Genomic DNA, 26,091 nt, shown 5'->3' on the forward strand with positions numbered 1-26,091 from the left:
ATTGTGATAAAAAATATTTTATTGGAGTGTATTTCACATCATATTATATGATTAGAAATGCACAGTTCACACATGTGCTTTACTCAGCTGCATCTTTTCCCTGTAGAACAAAAGAAAACAGTACATATGGGTCTGTGTGTATAAAAACAGAGCATTCAGTGAAAACAAATCAAATTATTGTCTGTAGCCAATTTTATGAAATTCAAAGCAGAATTGGGATATTTCTTCTTATAACTTTGTGCAAAGTCTAAAGTGTGTGTACATTTACCTTGCCAGAGTCGCGGCTCTTAGCTCTCAGCTTGTTGACCTGGGACTCGGCAATGTCGGCACGTTCCTCGGCCTCCTCAAGCTCATGCTGGATCTTCCTGTACTTGGACAGATGGGTATTGGCCTGCTCCTCCTGTAACATTGTAATAAGTCAAAATTTCTTAGTGTCCAAAACGATGACAGTTTGTTTGCACAAAACTAAAATCTGACATAGAGTTGAGGGGTTTTTTTTCTGTGTGTGGTCCTTACCGCTTCCTCAGCCTGCCTCTTGTAGGCCTTCACCTTGAGCTGCAGCTTGTCAACCAGATCCTGCAGCCTGTTAATGTTCTTCTTGTCCTCCTCAGTCTATAAAAGAAAACACATTTTAAAAATGTGATCCACTGGTTGCTGGAAAAGGCTCCAGCCCCCCGCGACCCTGATAAGGATAAGTGGAACAGAATGGATGGATGTAAAATGTTAATGTGCTTTACCTGATAGGTGAGCTCCTTCACTCTCCTCTCATATTTACGGACACCCTTAACAGCATCTGCACCACGCCTCTGCTCAGCTTCAACCTCAGCCTCCAGCTCACGCACCTTCAGAAAATTGAGCAAACTTTTAAAATCCATGGTTTATATATGTGTGTTTTCACACATATTTTTCAGTTGCACATTCTTCTTACCCTGGACTCAAGTTTCTGGAGCTGTTTCTTGCCACCCTTCATAGCCAGATTCTCAGCCTCATCCAGGCGGTGCTGCAGGTCCTTAACAGCAGCCTCAAGGTTCTTCTTCATCCTCTCCAGGTGAGCGCTAGTGTCCTGCTCCTTCTTCAGCTCCTCAGCCATCACAGCAGCCTTGAAAACATGACCTCAATTAACAGAGTGATGAAGACAAAGCTGAGTTGTATCGTCGTAGTGGACATGTGTATAAACCTACATCAGTGATGGCCTTCTTGGCCTTGTCCTCTGCATTTCTTGCTTCCTGAACAGTGTCATCCACTTCACTCTGGATCTGAACCAGGTCAGCCTCAAGCTTCTTCTTGGTATTCAGAAGGCTTGTGTTCTAAGACATGGAAAGTTTACATTTTAGGATGTTCATTTTAAGTTTGTCTAAAGAAACAATTAAAGTGTCTCTTCAAAAATGTTCACCTGAGAGTGCAGCAGACCAACACGCTCACTGGCGTCCACCAGCTCCTGCTCAGCGATTTTGCGGCTTCTCTCTGTCTGTTCCAGGGCAGCTCTAAGCTCCTCAATTTCAGCTACCATGAGACCGTTCCTGCGCTCCACCATAGCAGCTTGTTCCTTGAGGTCATCCTGAGACCTGACAGCATCATCCAGGTGCAATTGTGCATCCTAGTAAAAAAGAATATCAAAATTATATTCACATGAATAAAAAAATGCACTTGTGTACAACAGCTATGTGCTCTATCATACCTTCAGCTGTGCCTGGACATTTCTCAGCTGTTTCTGGGACTCAGCAGCCTGGCGATTAGCATGGCTCAGCTGAATCTCCATCTCATTCAGATCACCCTCCATCTTCTTCTTGATTCTCAGGGCATCATTCCTGCTCCTGACCTCAGAATCCAGAGTGCTCTGCATGGAGTCAGTCACTCTCTGGCTGTTCCTCTTGATCTGCTCCATCTCTTCATCTTTCTCTGCCAGCTTCCTGTCTACTTCACCTTTGACCTGGTTGAGCTCCAGCTGAACACGCAGGATCTTAGACTCTTCGTGCTCCAGAGTTCCCTAATCATATGAAAGAATGAATATGAAAAGATATTCATCTCTGCATTTGTAGATTTTACTTGTGTATAACTGAATATTTATTTTCAGAGGAGCTCCTCAGACAAAGATTTACCTCAGCCTCTTCAAGAGCTGTCTGGATCTCAGACTTCTCTGTCTCCACCTGCTTCTTGGCCTTCTCCAGCTCATGAATGCTCTTTCCAGTCTCACCAATCTGTTCAGTCAGATCGGAGATCTCCTCTGCAGAGGCATGTGTGATATTGTTTAGTCTTAAGACATTAAAAATGAACACACGTTACTTGCACAGCATAGTAGGAACTCACGTTGCAGGTTCTTGTTTTCACGCTTCATGGTCTCCAGCTGATCCAAGGCTTCCTCATAGGAGTTCTTCATCTTGAACAGTTCAGTGCTGAGAGAACGAGCCTCCTTCTGAGCTCCTTCCACCTCTGCCTGACCCTCCTCATACTTCTGTTTCCACTCTGCCAACACCTATATATACATTCGATGCAGTTATTCACCCATACTAAGAGAAACCATGAGTTTGTGTCTTGTTCAAGCAAAGTAAATGATGGTACCTTGTCAAAGTTCCTCTGCTTCTTGTCCAGGTTAGCGGCCAGGCCATTAGCTCTCTCCACATCAATCATGAGGTCCTCCACTTCACTCTGGAGCCTCTGTTTGGTCTTCTCCAGAGAAGCACACTTGGAGTTAACAGCCTCGATCTGCTCCTCTGCCTCCTGAAGGCGCTGGGCCAGCTTTTTCCTTTATGAAAAAACATTGTTTCAGTAAAAGCTTATTGTTTTACTTGTTTTTTGCTCACATTCTTACTAACTAAATACTCACTTGGCTTCCTCAAGCTCCTCAGTGCGCTGGATAGCATCAGTTTCATATTTGCTTCTCCACTGAGCCACCTCACTGTTGGCCTTGGACATTGAACGCTGCAGCTCAGCCTTGGCCTCCTGCTCCTCTTCAAACTGTTCCCTCAGCAGGTCACAGTCGTGGCGAGCTGACTGCAGTGCATGGGCAAGGGCATTCTTGGCCTGGTGTAAGACACATCATTGCATGAGCAAAATGTCGGAATTACCAACAAAAAACTATACGCACTTTTACCATTTATGATGGATTCAAACTTGGGCCTTACAGCATAGGGATCACCTGCTCTGTCTGGTAAGCCATACCAGCCTCCATTGAAGTGTTTCTTACCTTAATCTCCTCTTCAATGTGTCTCTTCAGCTCCTCAATCTGCTGTGTGAAGGCCTGTTTGCCTCTGGTCAGCTGAGAGACGAGAGCTTCTTTCTCTTCAATCTGGCGGCTGAACTCACCTTGTGTAAAAATAGTCATCAAACTTTAGTTTGTGTTCAGTTTTTCTATCGAAAACAGAAGATCACTATAAAGGACTAAGTTCGGATCACTGCATGTTGTCTTATACAAACCATTTTCAGTAAGCAGACGTGCTCTCTGTGCACCCAAATCATTGATCTGACGGACATTTTCATCGTTTTTGGCCTTCAGTTCACTAAGTTGGTCCTCAAGAGTACGGCACATCTTTTCAAGATTTCCCTAGAGAGGGAGAAAAAGATTCATCAGTGACAAGCTTTTATATCATCACTATTTGCTGGTGATTTAAGTATTAAAATAAATGCATTTTGTTGTTTACCTTTGCTTTAGCGACAGCTTCCATGTTGCTGGACAGGTCGTCAATCTCCATCTTGTATTCACTCTTTTCCTTCTCAAGCTTCTGCTTCACACGTTGGAGGTTGTCGATCTGCTCTCCCAGCTCAGCAACGCTGTCAGCCTGCTTCTTGCGCAGAGCAGCAGCGGTGGCTTCATGCTGCAGAGTAGACTCCTCCAGGTCACGACGGAGCTTCTGGAACTCAGCTTCACGCTTCTTGTTCATCTCAATCTGAGCAGCAGTTGCACCACCTGCTTCCTCCAGCCTTTCACTGATCTCTTCAAGTTCCCTGGAGAGGTCAGCTCTCTGCTTCTCAACCTTGGCGCGAGCAGCACGTTCAGCCTCAATCTCCTCCTCCAGCTCTTCAATACGAGCCTGTTGGATTAGATGTGTGTCTCCTCTGAGTAAACTTTCAAATTTAAAGTACAACGCAGAAAATATGTATGGACTATCATTTGATGTAACATCATGTATCATCTACCTGAAGCTCCTTGATCTTCTTCTGAAGCTGGGCACCCATTGACTGCTCATCCTCAATCTTGCTAAGGAGCTGACTGATTTCAAAGTCTTTCCTGTGAAAATAATAAGTTGCATAATTAATAAATGTACATATTATGTCCAATCCTTAGAAGGATGCTTGTCATAAAGGGGGGAAAAATGAAAGTACTTTTTCAGTTTCTCATCAGACTGCTGCTTGTCATTCTCAAGATCCATAATGGATTCCTGGGCGAGCTTCAGATCACCCTCCAGCTTCCTCTTGGCTCTCTCAAGGTCCATACGAAGCTTCTTCTCTTGTTCCAGAGAACCCTCAAGCTGCACAATGACATGACTTTGTTATTCTCTTGTTCAAGAAGAGGTTTCTTTTCTCTCTCTGTTTTGCCATCACCTGTGACATTTTCAACTTACATCATCAACTTGCTGCTCAAGCTTGGTCTTGGACTTGGTCAGAGTGTTGACTTTGTCTTCCTCAGACTGGAGGTCATCAAGAGTCTGCTGATGAGCCTCCTGAAGAGCTTTCTTCTCCTTAGTCAGCTTAGCGATGCTCTCATCTTGAGAAGCCATCTCTTCAGTCAGATTCTTCACCTACATTTGCAATTACAGTGTTATTAACATGTGACTGTATTGTTGTATACATGTTGTTTAATCTGCTAGGTATAATCCAAATGTCAAACCTTGTTCTCAGTGGCATGTTTCTCCTTCTCTACTTTAGCCAAGGTAAGCTCCAGGTCATCGATATCTTTCTTGAGCTCAGAGCATTCATCCTCCAGCTTTCTCTTCTTGCCAGTGAGCTCGGCATTGATTTCTTCTTCATCCTCCAGTCTCTCAGTTACCTCTTTGAGTTTTGCCTCCAGCTGAATCTTGCTCTTGATAAGTCCCTCACATCTCTCCTCAGCATCTGAGAGATTCTCTGATTCCTAGTTTGCATTGGAAGAACACACATGAACACGTTAACATTTTATGGTAACAAAATAAAAGGGCACAGCTTCTCTTGATATCTACTTACAGATGCCACTTGGAGCTGCAGATCGTTCTTCTCCTGCAGAAGGGACACCATCTTCTCCTCTAGTTCCTTCTTCTTGGCCAGGGCAGCAGCCAGATCTGTTTTCATCTTCTCATAATTCTCCTTCATCTGCTGCAGCTCCTTCTCAGTTTCAGCAGTCTTGAGCAGAGGCTTGATCTTGTAGTACACCTTCATCCATGGCCAGTGTTTGACATTCATGAATGAGCGGATGTTGTACTGGATGGTGTAGATGGACTCCCTGTGCACAAGAGATTTCCATTATTGACAAAGTTATTTTTCACTGTTTTTATTCTGGCTCATTGCTCTTAATTGCTGTGTTCAACATACCTCCTCTCCGTCATTTTGACATACTCCTTTCTCATGAGGAAACCACGGCAGACAGCCTGAGTCATGGTGACCAGAGCTGCCAACTTTTCATCTCTCATCTCCTCAAGGGTACCCAGGAGACCAGCCTTGAAGAACACCTAAATGATCACAAGAGAGAATTATATTATAGTAAGCATTCAATTAGAAATGATTCAGAAAGTAAATGTAAATCTACATCAGGTTTGCGGAATTTTATGAACGTACACAGTGAAAGGCTTGCTAAACTAATGACATGCTATTTGAGAAACCTTGTGCCTCCTGTGTAGACACGTCTGCATTACATATGGGAGTTGGTTTATTGTCTACCATACAATATCTCATGTGTGCACAAAGTAGCATAATTTATGTCAAATGAGCCACATAAAATAATAAGAATTTTTAAAACAAAAAAGAAAACATAACGATAAATGTGTCAAATAGTTGATTAAATGTACTTTGAGAAAAAATAGGAAAATTTTGATTTGAACTTCATGTGTAACTATGATAATAAATCCAGGGCTATTGAAATTTGGGGATGGAAACTTGTTGATGTTTTACTTGAGCTTCTTTTTAGTTTTCATCCAGTTCACTGACCTTACTTCCTTCAGTTTTGTCCAAAAGTAATTGTTTTAAGCAGACAGATTTTTAAAAATTAAAAAAGTAATTTTATATTCATGCATGGATCTATAGTAATGCAATCAGGCTGTTTACCTTAGTGTGTCCAAATCTGTACTGGTCGTGATCAACATCAATTGATCCAAGCAGTTTCTCTGCAGCCTTCTTGTTGTCAATGAACTGGCCCTCAGGGATGACGCTGGCATTCAGTACCTTGTATCTTTTGTGAGAGAGTGATTTGTCAGTGTCAGCATTTTCTTATCATATTTTGAATCAAAAGTCCACGAGGATATTAATTGCACCTCTGTTTGAAGTCACCATAGAGGATTCTGCTGGGGAAACCTTTTCTGCAGATTCTGATACCCTCCAGCACACCGTTACACCTGAGCTGGTGGATGACCAAGAAGTTCTCCATCAGACCTGTAGAACAAAAATGTTTGAGTTCATACTGTGAACAAACACTAATTTGCTGTTTTCTAATCCAAACCTGTGCATGCAGGCACACAAATTATGTTGGGTTACCTGGAGTCTTTGACTCGTTAGGGATCAGGCAACGCACAAAGTGAGGATGGGTGCTTCTCAGGTTTGTCATTAGCTTGCCCAAGTTCTCCTGTAGGTACACAAAAGTACATTTTTGTCATGAAAAGTAAAAATAAAAAATGTATTATTTTACATTTAATTTACTTCTCAAACCTTACCCTGAACTGTGAAGACACAGTCTGCATGGAGCCACCCTTCTTCTTGCCACCCTTCTTGCCAGTCTCTGTTTTTTGTTTGTGAATTGTAATTAAAAACATTGTGAGACTCGTAATACCAAACAAAACTTAATAACATGTAGAATATGGAAAATGTATGTTTTCAGTTACATCATACCTTCAACTACAGGTGGATACAGAAGACTCAGCAGTTTAACTGAGGACTTCTGGTAAAGTTGCACCACAGACTCATTCAGTGGGTCCTTGTTCTTATCCAGCCAGCCACTGATGTTGTAGTCCACAGTGCCAGCATAGTGCACCAGGGAGAAGTGGGCCTCAGCCTTGCCCTTGGCAGGTTTTGGCTTCTCAAATGCTTTGCACTTGCCAAGATGCTGGTCATATAGTTTGTTCTTGAAGGATGTGTCAGTTGCCTTGGGGAACATGCACTCCTCTTCAAGGATGGAGAAGATGCCCATGGGCTTGATGAAGGTAAAGAAAAGAGATATGTCACCAAGTGGCACTTTTCCTCTATTATAACAAAACTGACACAAAAAAGATATAAGATTCAAACATGAACTTGAAGTATACCTTTTCAATAAGCTCAATGCAGGCAGCCAAGTCCATGCCAAAGTCAATGAACTCCCAGATAATACCCTCCTTCTTGTACTCCTCTTGCTCCAGGACGAACATGTGGTGGTTGAAAAACTGTTGCAGTTTCTCATTGGTGAAGTTAATGCACAGTTGTTCCAAGGTGTTGAACTGTGAGGGGAGAAAAGGGTAGGGAAAAAATCACTAAGCGGGATCTTATAATTGAAGTAGAGTTTCCCCATTTGTTAGCAATAAAGCTTACATCAAAGATCTCAAAGCCAGCAATATCCAGGACACCAATGAAGTAATTCCTTTGCTGCTTTGTGTCCAACATCTGGTTGATACGGATGACCATCCACAAGAACATCTTTTCATAGATGGACTTGGCCAGGGCTGTCACAGAGTTCTGCACCTAAAAAAATAAAAAGGGAAAATTTGATTGAATCACAAAATGCATTTAAGACCAAATATTTAACAAACATATACCTGGCAAATAATTATCTATTAAATCTGGTACATGATTATGTTTCATTTGATCCAAATACGCTCTGATTTAAGCAGCGCATGTTTTTTGTACCAGTTTGTCTCATTTACCTGAGGTACAGTCTGTCCCTTGGTGACATACTCATTTCCGACCTTCACTCTGGGATAGCACAGAGCCTTCAGCATGTCAGCAGAGTTCAAACCCAGCAAGTAAGCAACCTTGTCAGCATCTGAAAACAGCAATTTATAACATTATTATACAGTACATACATTATACAGTATGTGACAAGGATTTTTTAGTCTAATTGGCAACCATACTGCTCTTATTCACAAGTATTTTTTTAACTAAGTACTCACCCTCTGTGCCATCAGGCTCAGCTTGCTCCTCACGCTGCTTCTGCTTGAACTTCATGTTACCATGATGAAGCACAGCACCAGTCATTTTGTAGATGCTCATCTTCTCCTCATTACTGAAGCCCAGGATGTCAATAGCATTCTGTTCAAAAGTGTCCACATAAAACACTGCATAAACACTTTTTTTTCTTAAAGACAAACATCATTGATATTTTAATTATAAATCAAATCTCACTCACATCTGTTGCTTCCAGCTCAACTTTGTCATCAATGCTGGCCACAGTAATCTGACCCATGCTGCACATGGGGAAGTCGTAGGGGTTGGTTGTGATGAGGGCTATTTCTGGAAAAAAGAATAAAACACAAGTGTTTAATAAATTGTTTAAAATGAGAACTGTGCAACAACTTTGGTTTTGCTGCTTACCAAGCAGCTCTGGCTTGTGGTTTGTCATCATCTGGTAGAAGATGTGGTAACCTCTCTCATCGGGAAGCTGGAATGTCACTCTAGACTTCTCCAGCAGATCTGCAGATTTTGATCAAATTTTGAAGTCACAGTTTGTCCCAAAGTCAGATGAGCTACTCACATTGTGAATTTGTCACTTACATGTCTCAATATCAGCACTAGCCAGTTTGCCAGTTGTGCCAAAATGAATCCTGATGAATTTACCCTGTTTGGAACAAAAGGAGCTGTCAAAGTCACGCAACAATCATAACACTATTTCTCCTATCTAAAGATCACTCCATACTTACAAAACGAGAAGAGTTGTCATTCCTCACAGTTTTGGCGTTACCGTAAGCCTCCAGCAAGGGATTGGCTGCAATAATCTGATCCTCCAGGGACCCCTTAAACCCAGGTTTAAGAAATATATGAGAAAATTATTTTTCTTACTGAAGTATATTTTGTAATGATTTTACTAATCTTATCACGTTTGTGTACCTGCATTTTGTTTTGGTCCTTCTTCTTATCTCCACCAACTGAGATAGTGGCAAAGTACTGGATGACACGCTTGGTGTTCACAGTCTTTCCGGCACCAGATTCTCCACTGGGTGTAGACAAATACTTTTAAGAGTTTGTTCGAAATGCTGAACTATTTTAAACAAAGTCAAACAATGTGACACTTACGTGATCAAGACAGACTGGTTCTCCCTATCTGTTAAAATGAAAAAGGAGTTCACTATGTATTTCTGTAGTTATCACCATATATATGATTAAATATTTGATTTTTGAGTTAAAGGCATACCAGTAAGCATGAACTGATAAGCGTTGTCAGAGACAGAGAAGATGTGGGGTGGAGCCTCCATACGCTTCTTGCCTCTATAGGCAGCGACGACTTCAGAGTCGTACACTGGGAGCCACTTGTAGGGATTTACTGTGGCGCAGAACAACCCAGAGTAGGTCTAAAAGTGGTTAAAGAGATTTTTTAAAAAGTGGATGTTAATTAACAGTTGCTGTTAGAAGAGTAATTTTAAAAGTTTTGCTTCTTAGGAAGACAGTCTCACATAGATCATCCATGCTGCATAACGCTCTTTGAGGTTATACAGCACAGAGGCTTCATTGAGGTGGGTCATCATGGCCATGTCCTCAATTTTGTCGAACTTGGGAGGGTTCATTGGGGAGACGTCGTCTTCTTTGACTGTCCTGTCCTGCAACAGCACATTGATCACGATGAGAATTTGTCACATCTGACTCTCAGTAAACTCTAACTTTATAATACCGACCTCCTGAGTGTCCAAGACTTTGACGGTGACATTGGCACCATCTTTCTTGATGATAGTACCCTTCAAGTACAGCTCTTTGGCATCAGCCACATAGCAGGCAGACTTGGCATCAAAAGGTTTGTTCTGAGCCTCAATTCTCTCCTTCTCTGGCTTACGGAGGTAAATGGCAGCTTTGCCATAAACGGCCATCTCTGCGTCCGTACTCATGGTGGCGGTTTACTTCTATGATGTTATGACAAATAAGTGTAATCTTAGACAAATATGTTAGAGTTATCGCTGAGTTCTTGTGAGTGGACAGCTAACACCTTAACATCAAAGACAAATAATCCGTCCATCCATCCATTCGCTTCTGCTTATCCTTTGCAGGGTTGCGGGGCGTGCTGGAGCCTATCCCAGCTGTCATAGGGCGAGAGGCGGGTACACCCTGGACAGGCCAGTCCAGACGCCAGTCTGTCGCAGCGCCAACACACAGGGACAAACAACCATTCACACTCACATTCACACCTAGTGGCAATTTGGATTTTTTCCAATTAACCTATCCCCACAAGCTGCATGTCTTTGGATGGTGGGAACCCACGCAAACACGGGGAGAACATGCAAACTCCACACAGAAAGACCCCGGCCTGATGTTGGAATTGAACTCAGGACCTTCTTGCTGTGCGGCAACAGTGCTAACCACCGTGCCACCGTGCTGCCCAAAGACAAATAATATAAAACATAAAATACTGACAATTTTAAATAGTTAAAAGTTGTCCATACCTGACTCTGTTTCTGTCAAAAGTATGTTATATTTCACAATCCTGTTGAACACATATGAGATATTGTCAATTACTTGGAAAATACTTGTTTTTAAAAAAGTAAATAAATGTATTTATTTAAGTACTATTATAATAATAATGAAGATACTACCAGTTCCAAAGCAGATAGAAGACAAACCTACCACAAGCAAAAGTCTTCTTCTTCTACCACAGACTGATGTGCTCTCGCGGACTGCTTATATTCAATGCAGCATGCTTACCCGACAAAGTTATATATGGGAGAAATGCCAAATGTGGTGTGGATACCAGAGTGAGCAGACATCCGCTGAAACATAGTGCAAGGACATACTGTACATCAGCTTTCACTTCTAAACATCCTTTAATTAAAGCTATTTTTAAAGAAAGCAAAGGATTTCTCACTTAAAAACAATTCAAAGTATCATGTCCACATTAAAGAAACAAGGTGCAAAAGAAAAGGGGATTCCAAAAAATGCTTTGTGTTTTTTCAAGTTGCAGTTGTGAAGCTGATTTATTTTATGAAGCATCTCCAAAACAATGATTCCCCCTGGTTGCCTTTGCCATATTTTACACTACAGGTTGTATTTCAGCTGTATTTTTCAGGACAGTGTCACACAGATGAAGATCTACTTACAGCTGAACTTTTAATGAAAACAGCTGTCTGCACAGGCTGCAAAGCGGCTCATTTTTCACTGACGGTGTATGAGTGTAACCACAACTCCAGTGTTTAGAGACTTCAAGTCTATTTTCTAATAATATTTGAAGATAGACTTGAACAGTACCTTATTGTTACACTTACACAATGATTTACTATCATTTAATTCCATTGACCTGTATAAACTTTGAAATATTTTTGTTTGTTTTTCTTATTAATTTATTAGTACAAAGTATTTGTATTTGTAATATGTTCCTACTGATTTACCAACTAGATTAAGACGGGAAAGTAACCGCAAAAATGTCTGATTTTCATGAGCAGTTTAGGATAATGCCAAAGATATCCCACTTCTCTTTTGATACAATCACAACCTGAATTGCAAGCTAAGCTCATACATGATGCTATCTGAGACTCAGGATGCTTCATTAGAAGGATGAGGATATAAAAACATGAAAGAAAACATTAAAAACTATAAACATCGGTTTATAATTAAGGAGACACTGAAACAATTTTATACAATTCAACAGTTTCTTTCTGTGTCTTAGGGTCATTTCTGGAATGCCATAAATCCAAGTTGGCCACAGCTGTTGCCATGCCACACAGATTAGTTAGAGATATATGTTGGAATGGCAACGTTCAATGCTTCAAGTGGGAATTGTGTGTTGGAATTTATTAACACTAGGTCAAGTCTGCGGTGCCAGGCCAAGTACAAGGTCAAGTTTTTACTGTAGGTTAAGGATGGCAACTAAACACTGTGACAAATGAATGTCGTGTTTGCTGCTTTGTAGATGTTTTAGCACAGCTAATAATATGTGTGCCTTACGAAACAAAGTGAGCCTTCTTACAAGGCTCATTTTGAAACCATTGCTTACTTTTTGAGCGCTGCTGACAAGCTGCACTCAGTGGAGAATCATATGTGGGGCAATAGCAATGTTATTCATAATTATGGTAAAAACAATAAATAAACAGACAAATGCAGGACAATAGTTAGATTTCCAGACTGTTTCTTTAAAAAACCTTTTTGAATGAGCTATCAATAACGTATCAAACATATACAGTTAGCATTAATTAATATTAAACTATACTGCCAAAGTATATAATAATTAAGGTGTTGATATTCATATTAATATTGATAATCTGACCACAAATACAATCTTCTACAGCTCACACAGACTTGAATGCACTCAGTGTGTTTGCTTACAAAGCATACATTAAACACGGCCAGGAAGGCAGCTCATGGTTACTTGAGTTCAGCATTTGTCGCTAGTACGTGCATCAAATGTTTCATACTTCCATCAGCAAATGCACACTGTTAATAATCCCCACTTGAATTAGCATGAATATAAATTATATAGGGGTTTTAAAAACACAAAAAGACACTTTGCATTCTATCTTTCTAATTAAAAATGTTAATTTTATTTGATAAATTTATAATATATAAATACTAGGATGATTCGAGTGATGTAGGTCCTTAGCAAGAATATCCAGATTTTTCTGTTTGATTTTCTTCTCCCTAATTTGCATCCTCATATGCACCCAGTGTCTGTTTTGAAAAGGAATATTGCTTGCTTTCTGCCACCTGGTGACAGGCTGCACTCAGCTGAGATTTTCTTATGTCTATAGAAAAAATGTTATTGTTAATTACAGCAAAGAATAAAAAGACAATGCAGAGCAATAGTTGGATACAATATTTTTATTACAAACCTTTTTGAATGAGCTACCAATGATTTATAAAACATATGCAATAATAAGAAAATTTAATTCATATTTACTGAAGATTAAACAATTTGTCTAATGCATTTTTTATAAGTGGAAAAAAGTTATATACATATATTTATAGGTAATTTATAGGTAATTAATTATTTAATGTTTTTATACACTTCATAATTTTAAAAGCACATAATTGTTGGGCCAGAGTGATCTAACACATAAACATATTGCACAAACAACTTTCACGTCTTCTACTACATACACAGATATGAATGCATTCAGTGTGTTTGCTTACAACGCATAAGTTAAATATATAACATAAACCAAATATGGTCAGGAAGACAGCTGATGGGTACATGAGTTTAGCATTTGTCGCTAGTACGTAGATCTCATGTGTCATGTTTCCATCACCAAATGCACATCCTGAATTGTTCATAATCCCTACTTAAAATAGCTCATGTCAAGTCCCTTGTCAAATGGTTGGACCAATTAATGACAAAACACACATTTCAAACTTTTATTAATGGATATATTTTTAATTTTAATTAAAAATATTAACAAACAGAAAATGATTTTTAAATTGTCATCAATAACTTGTAATGCCATTGTGTAATAGTTTCATAATAACTAAATTATACAAATAATTTCATGTGATTAGTTGTAAGAGATATCTCTCAGGCATTCACACTCATATGTCAACCTATTAACACTTCAACCGACTCTGCAGACACAGCTTCAAGTCCACTTTTGGCACATGCACATCACTGCAGTTTCAATGTCAACCTAATTCCACTTGTTGTGCAATACAGTCACTGAAATGTCACAGTCTTTAGTATGACAAACTTCTTAAACATTTTGACATGAAATTTTCACTCGGTAAAAACACAGTCTTGGAATTTGGATTCTCTAATGTTTATTTTGACACTTGTGCTGGTCAATAATACTTTTTAATGTAAATAATATATATATATATATGTGTGTGCATGTAAGAAGCTTTCGTGATCATGGCAAACCTAAGAAATTTGGCATTTAGGTATCTTTGATTAGCTCCTTCATCCTGATACAGTGACAGCAAGTCAAGCTCTATCATGTGGTGTGTTTAGGATCCCAACAAACTGAGGCCACAGCAACAATGTGAACTTGTCATCGAGCACATACAGGACAAATATATTACATTTCCAACTCTCTTGCTAAGTAAGTGCAATAATGATAAAACGAAGCTTAAGTTTGTTTTTCTAATCTCAAGCTTCTCATTTATTTCACTTTCATTTCAGTGGGTTTTATTTTTTTTTTTGGTTTTGGTTTGGATCTGACACGCTTCATTTTGGCACGTCTGACAATTTTAGAAACTTTGACACACATATACTATGTCCCTTTACAACTAATTTTTCTACACAACAGAAAGAACCTCTAGAAAAAACTGTTTTGCAGAATATACTCAGAATTCTTTTTCTTTGTAGTAGTTTTTATCATATTTTTAAAAATCTGCAAAGCTTGCTATGTGTAACTTGGGATATTGTCTGTGACTTGGGATGTTCCTTTCACTGTAATTAAAAGGTTTTCCTTTCTATGTGTATAAGACCCAGATTTGAGAAAAGTGTTCGTCCAGCAGAACCAGTCAAAATATGGAGCATTGTCTCAATTTGTGGGACAGGGGAACAAAGAATAAAAATGCTTCCACAGAAAGAAGTTAACCCTAGGTGTGGTGTGGATGATTTATACTAGGAGTGTCAAACTTAAGGTTTGTGCACCACATCTGACCCACGAGATAATTTCATATGTCAATTATTAATGGCCCGTTGGTATGTGAGAATCTTCAGCCCTGCTGAGAATCCATGCTGGCAGGGGTGGGATTTTATGTTTTATTTTGATGGGCACAACACGCAACCAATCCCACGTGAAGACAGACTAGGATCGTACCATTATGTGAATGAAGGAAGGGGGGCAGAAAGAGGAGTTGGCTAAAGTGATACCAATTTTTATTTTTCAACTATTTCCATTGTGGAGGACAAAAGGTTTTAAATTTGTTCAGGCCTATGAAAACATTATACACCTTATGCATACAATTTACAGTTCAAAATTGAATATTACATAAAATAAGCTTTATACAAAGTGTCTTTGAATAGCTCAGTGTCTGAGAGTCTAAATTAGTCTCACAGACCTTAATGTGCACTTGAAGCTATTTATAATTCTTAATTTGGTTGATCTTGTTGGTTGCTAGCCTTGACTATCAAGGCAAGCAACCAGTAAATCCTGCCTAATTCTTAACTTTCCTGTTGTCCTCCTTCATTGATTGTGGTTTTCCGGTGTTGCTGTCTCCTTCCTTCCTTTGCCTCCACCATGGTGGGGTGGACGTAACACAAGTGGGGGCTCGTCCAGGATCTTTTTATGCTGTGGACAACTTAAATTGATGAAATTGTGTCGTGAGTTTAGGGTGGCTATGTTTCATGGTTGCGGTTGAAGATGAGTTTTGACCTGCTTAATTTTGTTAATCAAGCTAGCATTGAAAAGATTGACTTGTGTCGCAAAGACGACTTGTTAAGTATTGCTTAACAGTGGTGTGCACTTGAAGCTATTTATAATTCTTAATATGGTTGATCTTATCCTCACTACAGACAAGCATCAGTTTTGGACTTTTAACTATTTTCATAACTTTTACAGCCTTTCCTACCTCCCTTTATATTACAGAAAGAAATTAAGCAATAAACAATTAAATGACAGAAAAATTTGTTTTTCACTTTCTACTATAGAATTTCAGGTTCTTTTACCACTACAGTTAAAAAACAACAACAAAAAAATGGACAGTGTGGGGAATGAGCTACAAGAACTTTTTCTGTAATTTTACCCATTTAAGTCCATAGAGTCATACTGACAGATTTCTTTCTTCGTCACAGCAGCGTTTTCTTTATCATGTAGAAAAACTGTTAAATATGTGACTTCTTTACACTGACTGAAAAACGAGTTTAAATGGTTCAAAGTGGGCTGTATGTGGCCCGCAATGTAAAATTCTTTTCACACCCCTGATTTATAACATTAACTGATAAAAAATTAATTGATATTTAAGTAACTATTTACCATATTACATTATATTTCTCACTTCTGTTGCAAAAAGCCCCAAAACATTAGGCAAAGCGATTGTGGCTAACATTTACTGTACAGTTCTACATTAACAATATTTTTATTTACTGACAGAAAGAATATTTAATATAAAGGTCAAGTGATGATCTGTGACAGAAACGTGTTACAAACAACTGGTATTGTTTTATATTTCTCAAGATCCTTAGTGCTTCTCAAATCAAACGGTTATGCTTGACGTGTATTAAATCCTTATATTAGCTACCTTTCACAGATAAAGAAAAAAATAAAGGCAAAGGATCAATTTAAGGGCAACCATTTAATCTTTATTGTTTCAACATAAACCATATCACATTATATGATACAATAAATTGAAATGAAGTACAATTTACATATATTAATTTAAATAAAAGAGAAAGTGTGTGTTTACTGCTATTTGAGATATTGTCTAAACTGATATATATATTTACCTTCCCAGAGTCATAGCTCTTAGCGCTCAGCTGGTTGATCTGAGACTTGCAACATTAGCATCCTCCTCATCCTCCTTGTGCCTGTACTGGATCTTCCTGCACTTGGACAGGAATTCCCTGGAATACAAACACAGCAAAATATCTAAATGTTCAAAACATGTAAATGTTGGAAATGGACCATTAGATCTATTGTCCTTGAAAAAACTGAATATTTTTACTCACATTTTAAGTTATAAATGCCTTTTTAATTAATTCCATATGTGTGCTTGTCCCTATAACATCATCTCATTTAACTGCTGATATTTTAACACTCAGTGGATTTTAGTGTGTTTTATTTTACAGTGATTGCTTTAAAAACCAAATTGCATGTGAGGAAAACGCTTTTTTGTACTGAAATAAACAATTATACTTGAGGTTTAAAACAGTCTGACTGAATATACACAGTGGAGGTTGGTGACAGTCGATTTAATGGTCTGAAGGAGCCGATTCTGTTGTTATACATAATAGAGGGTTTAGTACTTTTTTTTAAAATGTACAAAATTCTGGGCAGCTTTTCTTTTTGGAAAGATTTAGGTCATTTGTTCTAAATAATAAACTGATATAGAAATTGTATAGTTACTGGGGTCTTTTGCATGCAAATGCAGGCACATAGGTATTATTGTAAAATATTTGGAATGACTTTGAGCAAAGATTTAATTTGATGTAGTTCATGTTAATTCCCTTCAGGTTAATGTAGTTTCAGAAAACCTCCATGTATAACATTCTAAACTATTTTGACTTAACTTTACAGGAATGTCCAGTGTGCCCCAGTCTCTGCGAGAACTTTTGGCCTTCACTTTTGTGTGAGTGCGGTTTAGTGTTCAGAGTGCACCAGTTGTTTGCTAACTTGGAGTGCAGTAACACACATGCTAGGTCTGTGTGTGCAACATGTTTTAGGGCTCCACTATCATAGCCATGAAATATGAGTAGTTATAAAGGCTACTGCAGTGGTGATTGTAAGAGTGAGCATGTGTTTAAAGAATGGGAGGGTAAAAAGCTGTCTCTGAGCTGCTCCAGTTGTTCACCCGTCACGAAATACCTTTGATTTGACAGTACTTAGTGTTCTGTACTGTTCACATTGGCTACAAATTATCCGAAAGCTTTACATGCAATTTTTTAAAAATTAATATGTCACATTAAACTGCCCTGCACAAAAGAAATGAAACTGTTACTGTGCTCAGTTGCATAGATAAAAGTGTTTGCTTTGTCATAAACACTTAAAAAACACACTGCAGCCTCCAACAGAGCTCTGAGTTTGTTCAAAACTTCTGGTTAGATAGCTGGAAGCCATTACTTAACTATTCATTGTGAAACAGAACACACCGTTTCGGTTTGAGTAGTAAAAATGCTTGTTATTGCTGATTCGTGACAAACACAACGCCCCTAGCAACATACACCTATTAATCTTATGATATATTTTAAAAATTCATTTCTTCCCGTGGTAATCCAGTTGTCTTCATTTAAGCAAGATAGCTTTTAAAACCAGGAGTAAATGAGGAAATTGGTTCCTATGCACCTCCCCTATGAGGAAAGGGGAAGAAAACAAGAGCCATGCAAATGATATGGAATTTTTTTTTGTCTGGGGTGACTGTCACTGAATTATTAATGGTTATGTAATATAATATATATTTAACTTTTTCCTGTCATGTTTTCAGTTGCACTGACCTCACATGTTTATGCTGGCTCACAGAAATTTAATGGTACACACACAAACAGATTAAATTTATAGATAGATGAATGGATTGACGGATGGATCAGTCATCATAGTCTCAGTCTGATGATGAGAAAGTAAAAGCCATATCAGGTCAAAAGGGTGGTGTTATATATTGATATGCTTAGTTGTTGTTTGGCAGGAAGCCGTGGAAAGAAACAACTGTGGGGAAGGTCCAAGCCCGGCTAAATAATGAAATACAATATGTTCTGGACCTCAGAGCAAAGCTACACACATTGGCGGGGTTGCCACATGCTCCAGGCCCAGAAACAGGACGACAGAGGGCTTAGACTCATTTTCACCACGAGAAAAAGTGCTTGTATTGCTCCCTTTTTTAGCTCCAAATTACTCATCAAGTGCCAAGGACCCTTTGTGGTCACATGGCAAAGGGGGCATGTTGACTATGAGGTTGTACAGTCTGACAGGGGAGGAGCCACACAGATATATCACCTCAACCTCTTGAAAGCATGGAGAGAGGCTGAAACTGTTTCTCTGGTGAGCATGGTTCAGGAGAGAGATCAGTTCAGGCCGGAGGTGCCACGTTCCACCATTCCTGCCTCCTAGATTATGATGACCATCTCACACAGGCGCAGAGAGCAGATGCTACTTTGCTGCAAAAGTGGTTTGCAGATGTGTTCTCCCGCCTGCCCAGCCATACAAATTTCATAGATCACCATTTTGAAATGGCGCCCTAGCATGACAATGCGTTTTTGGCCCTACAGGTTACCTGAACATAAAAGACAAGTTGCTTAAGAAGGAATTGGCTGCGATGCTTGATATGGGAGTAATAGAAGAGTAGCACAGTGCGCGGTTTGGCAAGGATGCCATAGTTTTTACAGTGAAGAAAGATGAGTTTATAGGGTTCTGTGTTGGCCACTGCAAAGTGAATGAAGTGTTGCAGTTTGATGCTTATCCAATGCGCAGATCAATGAGCTCCTGGTTAGGCACATTTTTTTAACTACACTGATTTTAACAAAGGGCATTCCACTCTGCACGGTTTGTACCAATTTGTCACACTTCCATTCAGCTTGTTCAGAGCCCCTGCCACGTTCCAGCTCCTTATGGACCAGGTGCTGCATCCACACGCTGCATATGCTGCCGCCTACCTGGATGATGTCATAATCCACAGCATGTGCAGCGAGTGGCTGTAGTCCTGGCGTCTCTAAGGCAGGCAAGCTCACAGCCAACCCAAAAAAGTATGCAGTTCCACAGAGGGAGGTACAGTATCTCGGGTACCACTTAGGAGTCAAGCAGTTGCACCCGCATTTGGAGAGAACTACAACCATCACATCCTGCCCGCATTCCAAGACCAAAAAAGAGGTGAGATGGTTCTTGGGGTTGACTGGTTATTACCAACTATTTGTGCCAAACTTTGAGGAGCTGACCAGCCCTTAACCAATGTCACCCGAAAGGGGGTGCCAGATCTGGTCCAGTGAACTGAGCAGGATTTGTGCATGTGATGAAGGCTCTCTGTGGGGAGACCCTTTTCACACCCTTTAATTCTGCAGACTGATGCCTCAAACAGAAGAGTGGGAGCTGTTTTGTCCCAGCTTGTAAGGGGGGTCAACTGCCCGGTTGTATACATCAGCTGTGAAGTGTTAGAAAGAGAGGCCAGATAAAGAAGGAATGTCTGGCCATCCGGTGGGCGGTTGACTCGTTTCACTATTACATCCTGGGACAGTCATTCACCCTCTGTTCAGACCATGCCCAGCTGCAATGGCTCCACTGCATGAAGGTGGTCAGAGGGCCCGATGGCGCCAGTGTCCGGCAGCCTCGCCTCTGTCAGTGCGCCCCAGGGTGGCTGTGGCTACAATGTAGCTTGTCATCACCAGTGTGTAAATGTGTGTGTTAATGGGTCGATTACTGGTTGTGTAAAACGCTTGGGGTCCTTAGGGACTATAAAAGCGCTATACAAATACAGGCCATTTACCATTTACCAAGGATGCCAATGGCAAGATCACGCAGTAGTATCTGGCTCTCACCTTTGAAGTTAAAGGTGGTCGGGGGCGCAGATGATCATGGGGGATTTCCTCTCCCACTGGCGTGGGGGATAGGCTCTGCCGGATGGCTCCCTGGCCTCAGTCAGGCAATGGCAGTATGTGGCAGGGGTGTGGTCTGCTCTGCTGCAGAGAAGTGGTGGGGCAGTAGGTTTGGTGGGCAGTGCCTGAAGGCTGGTAGAGCAGTTGGGACTAATTTGGGTGATCAGTCCTGCTATTTCAGCTGCCAGCTGGGACCGGAGGAGAACACTATGCCAAGAACAAGCCAACTGAAAAGCTGTACAGAGCGATCGTGAAAAGTAATAAAAAATAAAACACGAGTATACAGTGTGTATGTATGGATCCTTTGTGGTACAGTTAATAGTTTTAATCATGTTTGGTACAATGAAATTTTTCTTAGTTCATTTTTTTTTTTTTTGTGTATGGTCTTTGACAAATAAAGAAAATGAAATGAAAGAGTGCCGACTGGGAGGTCAAAGATCAGGAAATGTGGTCAGGGTGGGGATTTTGAAGGACGAGATGGCTGTTGAAGTTCCTTTAAAACCGAATCACCAAAGTACTTAAAGAAGTAAAACTGCAATACTTCGTCTGAAAAAAGGTGGGTGACTGCAGCTCGTAAGCCTGGAAATGAGTAGACATGTTATCGCATCTAAGTCCGCTTATGAGGCGCTAAACTTAAACTGTGACGTTTTTGACGTTGTAGAGCTTCACAACAGAGATATAACAAAATACAAAATATCTGATACTCATGTATTATAACAGGCACCAGTGTGTTTTGGATGATGTAAAATAAACGCACTATCAGTCCATATTCATTTTTATATATTATTTGTGGGATAAAGAGAAATAGCAGCAGCTACAACATTTTGCCTTTGTTTAAGAAGCTCCTACAATATGTCAAAAGCATCTTGTCCAGACTGAGACTCTTTGGGAAAACACGGAATAGAATGGCGAACCGCCAGCAACACGCGCTCCAAAGCTCTAGCTCTTCTGTAAGTAAGAAACGGGTTCGGAACTGGAATAATCCAATAAACTAAACCTGATTTTGATGCGCAAAGCAAGCAGTACTCACCCACCGGCCTGCCCGCATCTAATACACGGGATATCGCACTATTAAACCCATGGCATTTCCTGTGGTATGGTCATTCGCTTGCCATCAGATGTCTTGGGAACCCATGAAATTTGCTTTAACACAAATTTCTGCCTAGTCACGCAGTCGTTTAAATACCCAAATACATCATTCCTCCAGAACCCTACTATTTTATATCTCCTTTGTTCATCTGGAGGAGGCCAGCGTATGCCACTGACTTTGCCATTTTGGTGGAGCGTTACACGAAAACGAAACAAAAACTATGTAGCCAGCCATTCCATGAGTTTCGGTTTAAAATGATAGAGACACTGGCTGGCCGCACTGAGTTGCAATCTGCGCCAAGTATTATTGGTGAGTCTTTATTTTATTTCTGAACATTATACTGTAACCCTGTGTCGCAGACTTTTGCTTGTCCGCGCAGCCTGAGTTTGTTAGCTTTGCTGAGCTGTACACAATGACGCAGTCTTTGATGCGCGTTACCTTAAACGACCTCGCCTCGAAGCCGTTTGAGGACAGGCTCGAGACAACGCAGTGGACGTCGATATTTTTTTTACATAAAAGTTTAATGACGAGAAAAAAGAAATGAATGTCGGTATGACGTGTCTACATAAAATAATAATAATAAACGTATAAAAAGCGCACACTCACACAAATGATTCCTAATGATTCAAACGTCCCTCAAAATCGCTTTTTTTCGTTAATAATGAGCGAAATTCACCTAAATTAGAGCACAGTTAACGCTGTTTACTTATTGGAGCACTTTTAGTTGTTTAAAGTGTAAATCTGTGAGGTCGATGGACACATAGAAGTATGTTTTACTGGTTTATCAAGGGCGTGTTAAAAAGTTTCATGGTTTTTTGTCCATGTGTGCCTCACTTTCAGTGAATAAAGTGCGGAGCACGTGGTCTCCTGCAAATGCAATGGACGATCGTTTTGCTTTGTGGCTTTCTGTGTGATTATAATGTTAATGCTCACAGTGTTGGGTTTGAAGCATCGACTACTATATTGATGTACGACGATATGAATGTATGATTTGCATGTTTGCTACTTGCTTCCTTCAGTCAAAGCTGCATTTCACAGGTAAGATTGTGACTTTATTTGTGTCTCCCCCTCTTTATTTGTATCAGCCGATGGAGTCTGACCATGGATGAGGAGGTCAACCCTGACCATGAAAATGTGAACTCAGTCTTGGCTCAGGACTCCATTGAATTGTTCCACATCCTCAGCAGTCAGTCGCACTCAGTCATAATGGAGCTGTGTCAAATGATGCCCAGTGAAGCTTGGCGCCAATATCAGCTTGACCCCTCAAGCTCTTCTGCAGCAGGAAGGCCAGAACTCATCAAAACCATGTTGGATTACTTCAGGTCAGCCAGTGCTCGAAAATGCCGTAACTTCCTTCAGAGCGTGTGCTTCTCGTGTGAGAACATTCCCATGCTTCTGGAGTCGAGGCTCATGTCAGTGGCAGGATATGACAACAGTGAGTATAAACTGGTGTTTGTCCCGGACCAAAGCACTGCAATCCTCAGTGACTTTCACTTTGAGGTTTACTTTACTTGTCTGGGTCCTCTGTTCTGTCAAAACAGTAGAACAAAGTGAAAGATCATTTAAAGCAGTCTTAAAAATAGAGTTTTGTTTGGTGAGCAAATGCATAATATACGTGTTTCATGCATACAGTACCAGTTAAAGGTTTGCCTGCTGAGGAGAATAGGGTATAAGCACTGAGGTTGACATGGAAGTGGTTACATTTATTTGACTGTATACGGAAAGAACCCAAAAATCAACCCCACAGTACCCACAGCATCAGCAGTTTTCTTCAAAGTAACACACTATGACAGCATGAACTAACTTTTACTGTATTAACAAACTTGTTGAATCACCAAATTTAGTATAAATGGTCACTAATTTCTGTTGAATAAGGGTTGGTGTGCTCAGCTCTTAATCTGTTATATTTAGTCAAGTTTTAAAAAAAGAATTAGGGGCAGAGGTTTTAATTTATGGTTGCTCTTCTGTAATCCACACAGTAGCAAATGTATACATAGAGGTTCGTATATATTTGACCACTGGGCAGATTTATATTAAATAGGTTGGTGTCCTGGTATGGAACCAGCTTTTAAGTGTAGTCCACAAATTTGCAGTAGGGTTGAGGGCAGGGTTTAGGAAAGCAATTCCACTTAGCCGACTTTATTTATTCCAATGCTAATACACTTATTCCCATGATGAGTGTATGTAAACTTTTGACCACAACTATAAATGTGGGGCACAGACATCAGAATCCCTTTTTATTGTACAGATTATAACTGGAGTATTTTAAATACTATTACTATAGTTTTGGTGTTGCTTCAAGCATTTTTTATGAATATAATGGTCTTATTTTGGGGTCACAAATTTTTTAGGAGCTGCATTATTTGAGGTTCTTTTGTAGTTGGCATGATGGACTACATTTAGCCTTTCTAGTATCCCTAAGTTGTCACTTAGATGACATTTACATAAAGCCATAGAGACATTTGTTGTCATGTTTTCACAGCATGAAGTTGAATAATACATAAAATATATTTAACCATAGTAATTACAAATGTAACTATAGTTGTGCTTATCTGCATGGCTAACAGTGTGACTTTGTGCTTGAATGTTTAGCTGATGATGTACCATCTCCAGCCACAGAGGACGTGTCTCTAGCAAACACAGGTAGACCACCTCTGTTTGCCACTGTCTCATATCTGTGTGTACAGAATAATTGTGTGGATGTGTATGTGCATGTAAAGATTTGTAGTTTTATTTGTGCTTGACCTAACCTCTAAGCTTACTATAAATGCACATATTTGCAGTCTGCAGGTGATTTTCCATAATTTGGTGTTTTCTTTTTTGGTTTTACATCAGACTGACCACATTGGGTCACATTTCTCTGGCTTGTTTTGGGTGTTTACTGAGCACACCCAAAGCATCTTCCAAATAAAATGTGGCTCAGCCATAAGATCAGGAGCCAAGATTAAATGATAATGAAACCCAAAATGAGGCACTAAAAGAAATTCATCAGATGTTAATGTTTTTGAATTCTCATACGCTTTATTTTTCTAAGTAAAAATAAAGTAAAAGTAAAATGTAATCACAGTAGTATAACACAAAGTCAGTTAAATTTCGGGGATACCAATCTGCCCATTTTGGAAGGTTCAACTATTGTGAATCCATTTTAGCTGCTTTAGTGTAATTGAAAGTGACATGAGGTGCACTGGAGTGGCAACAGCAAGATGATCTCAGAAGAGGAAATAGTTTCGCAAGTGGTTTTGCAGACCATTGTTGTCTCCTTATACTTCTTGACTGACTCTTTTAGCTGGTGTCGTTGTCTTTGCTGGAAGCATGAGATAGCACCTGCAGCCCATGCAGGTTGTAAGAGTTACTTTTGCTCCTCCAGTGTGCCATGTCAATGTGCTATCACAAAAAAGTTTGCTGTGCCTTCCAGCCCCGTCTCAAGATAGTAGAGGTGATGCCTATCTTGTGGAGTCTGTTTCTGACAGTTTGGTCCATGGAGGTTATTTTTTAGGGGTCTAGCTGTGTTCCTCCTGCTACTGCTGTTGGGTTGATGGCCTTCTAGTGCCCTGTCCTGCTCTACTCTTCTAATGGCCCGTCTCCTGGTATCTCCTCACAGTTTTATAACTGTGCTGGGTGACAAACCTTTTTGTGATGACCTGTGAACCTTAATGGGATGCAGGTACTGTCTCAGGTAATCAGCAGTGACAAGTTCAACAGCAAAAAGCAGAGCTAGAGGAAAATCAGTCAGGAGGGATAAGGAGAGAGCAGTAGTTTCTCCATCACCTGCAAAACCATTCCCTAGTTGTTGCTGCTCCGGTTCCCCCTCACTGGTGTTTTACACCAAAGCAGGTGAAATAGGTTCACAATGGTTTGTACTGATATTTACCTGTGTTCCCTTCATTTTTGAGCAGTATAGTCTTCATTTATCACCCACGGCTGCAAAACAACCATCACTACCCTGTAGGGGTGGGGGGGGGAAATCGATACTGTGTAGTATCGTGATATTTTGTTTGCTAATAATGTATCGATACAGGGACAGCAGAAATCGATATTTTGTTACAAAAAAAGTTTTTGTGGACTGGAACATGCTCTGACTTCAGAGCATGTTGATCCTTTTTCTGAGCAAGAATCCTGACACTGTCCAAATGTGTTTAACTTTTTTTTTGGCAGCAATAAACATGACAGTTTACTTATTTTAATTTAAGACATGTTTTATTTTAATTAAGTTTAAAACTTTTTTTATTTAATGTAAAATTATATTTTGTTTTAATTTACTTTCAAATTCTTCAGTTGCTGAATGGGCTGCATAGTTTTCATAAATTGCATAGTTCAGAATAGCTATAATTGTACCAGATGGTTGCATTCAGTTAAGTTGGACTAGACTGTAGTACAAACCGTTCAGTTTGTCAACAATAAAACTGACTGACATGAGAGAAAGACTGAGTGTGAGACTTTGATATTAGATAAAATGAATATTGATAAGGTTTACCTTTATGTACAGAATCTGAATATCAGAAATCTTTTTTAAAAATTGCAATAATATCATATCGTGCGTTAAGTATTGTGA

The 26,091-nt window shown here is 39.8% G+C and overlaps 2 protein-coding genes across 5 annotated transcripts in view; one reads left to right on the top strand and one right to left on the bottom strand.

Moving 5' to 3' along the window:
- Position 1: 1 nt before the first annotated feature.
- Positions 2 to 10,972, bottom strand: LOC146571351 (myosin heavy chain, fast skeletal muscle-like). Its single transcript, XM_085280526.1, has 41 exons — positions 10,915 to 10,972; positions 10,734 to 10,774; positions 9,975 to 10,196; positions 9,756 to 9,899; positions 9,497 to 9,653; positions 9,379 to 9,406; positions 9,193 to 9,298; positions 9,006 to 9,098; positions 8,860 to 8,923; positions 8,680 to 8,778; positions 8,495 to 8,598; positions 8,259 to 8,397; positions 8,013 to 8,131; positions 7,681 to 7,830; positions 7,419 to 7,589; positions 7,009 to 7,309; positions 6,834 to 6,898; positions 6,658 to 6,745; positions 6,438 to 6,555; positions 6,232 to 6,355; positions 5,503 to 5,639; positions 5,158 to 5,413; positions 4,826 to 5,068; positions 4,560 to 4,736; positions 4,321 to 4,466; positions 4,135 to 4,225; positions 3,639 to 4,028; positions 3,415 to 3,541; positions 3,185 to 3,303; positions 2,825 to 3,021; positions 2,560 to 2,743; positions 2,308 to 2,473; positions 2,100 to 2,224; positions 1,679 to 1,987; positions 1,394 to 1,597; positions 1,182 to 1,307; positions 929 to 1,099; positions 738 to 842; positions 517 to 612; positions 269 to 400; positions 2 to 100 (listed from the first exon to the last, which is right to left on the bottom strand). The coding sequence occupies exons 3-41, from the start codon at positions 10,179 to 10,181 to the stop codon at positions 80 to 82; spliced, it is 5,799 nt and encodes a 1,932-aa protein (XP_085136652.1). The 5' UTR covers positions 10,182 to 10,196; positions 10,734 to 10,774; positions 10,915 to 10,972; the 3' UTR covers positions 2 to 79.
- A 10,809-nt stretch (positions 10,973 to 21,781) lies between these two features.
- nlrc5 (NLR family, CARD domain containing 5) overlaps positions 21,782 to 26,091 on the top strand; it is a 38,438-nt gene continuing 34,128 nt past the window's right edge. For 2 of the 4 annotated variants that reach the window (XM_085280530.1, XM_085280531.1), the window contains exons 1-3: positions 21,782 to 21,848; positions 22,625 to 22,974; positions 24,132 to 24,182. In XM_085280530.1, the coding sequence (XP_085136656.1) occupies positions 22,641 to 22,974; positions 24,132 to 24,182 (385 nt within the window). In that variant the 5' untranslated portion in view covers positions 21,782 to 21,848; positions 22,625 to 22,640. The remainder of the gene's footprint in view (positions 21,849 to 22,624; positions 22,975 to 24,131; positions 24,183 to 26,091) is intronic. The other 2 variants (XM_085280532.1, XM_085280533.1) reach the window with 1 other exon arrangement.

Source organism: Mchenga conophoros, linkage group LG7, assembly GCF_057382185.1.
Source record: "Mchenga conophoros isolate Kocher_MC1m ecotype Shallow Benthic linkage group LG7, M_conophoros_male_GT1.1, whole genome shotgun sequence".
Lineage (NCBI taxonomy): Eukaryota > Metazoa > Chordata > Actinopteri > Cichliformes > Cichlidae > Mchenga > Mchenga conophoros.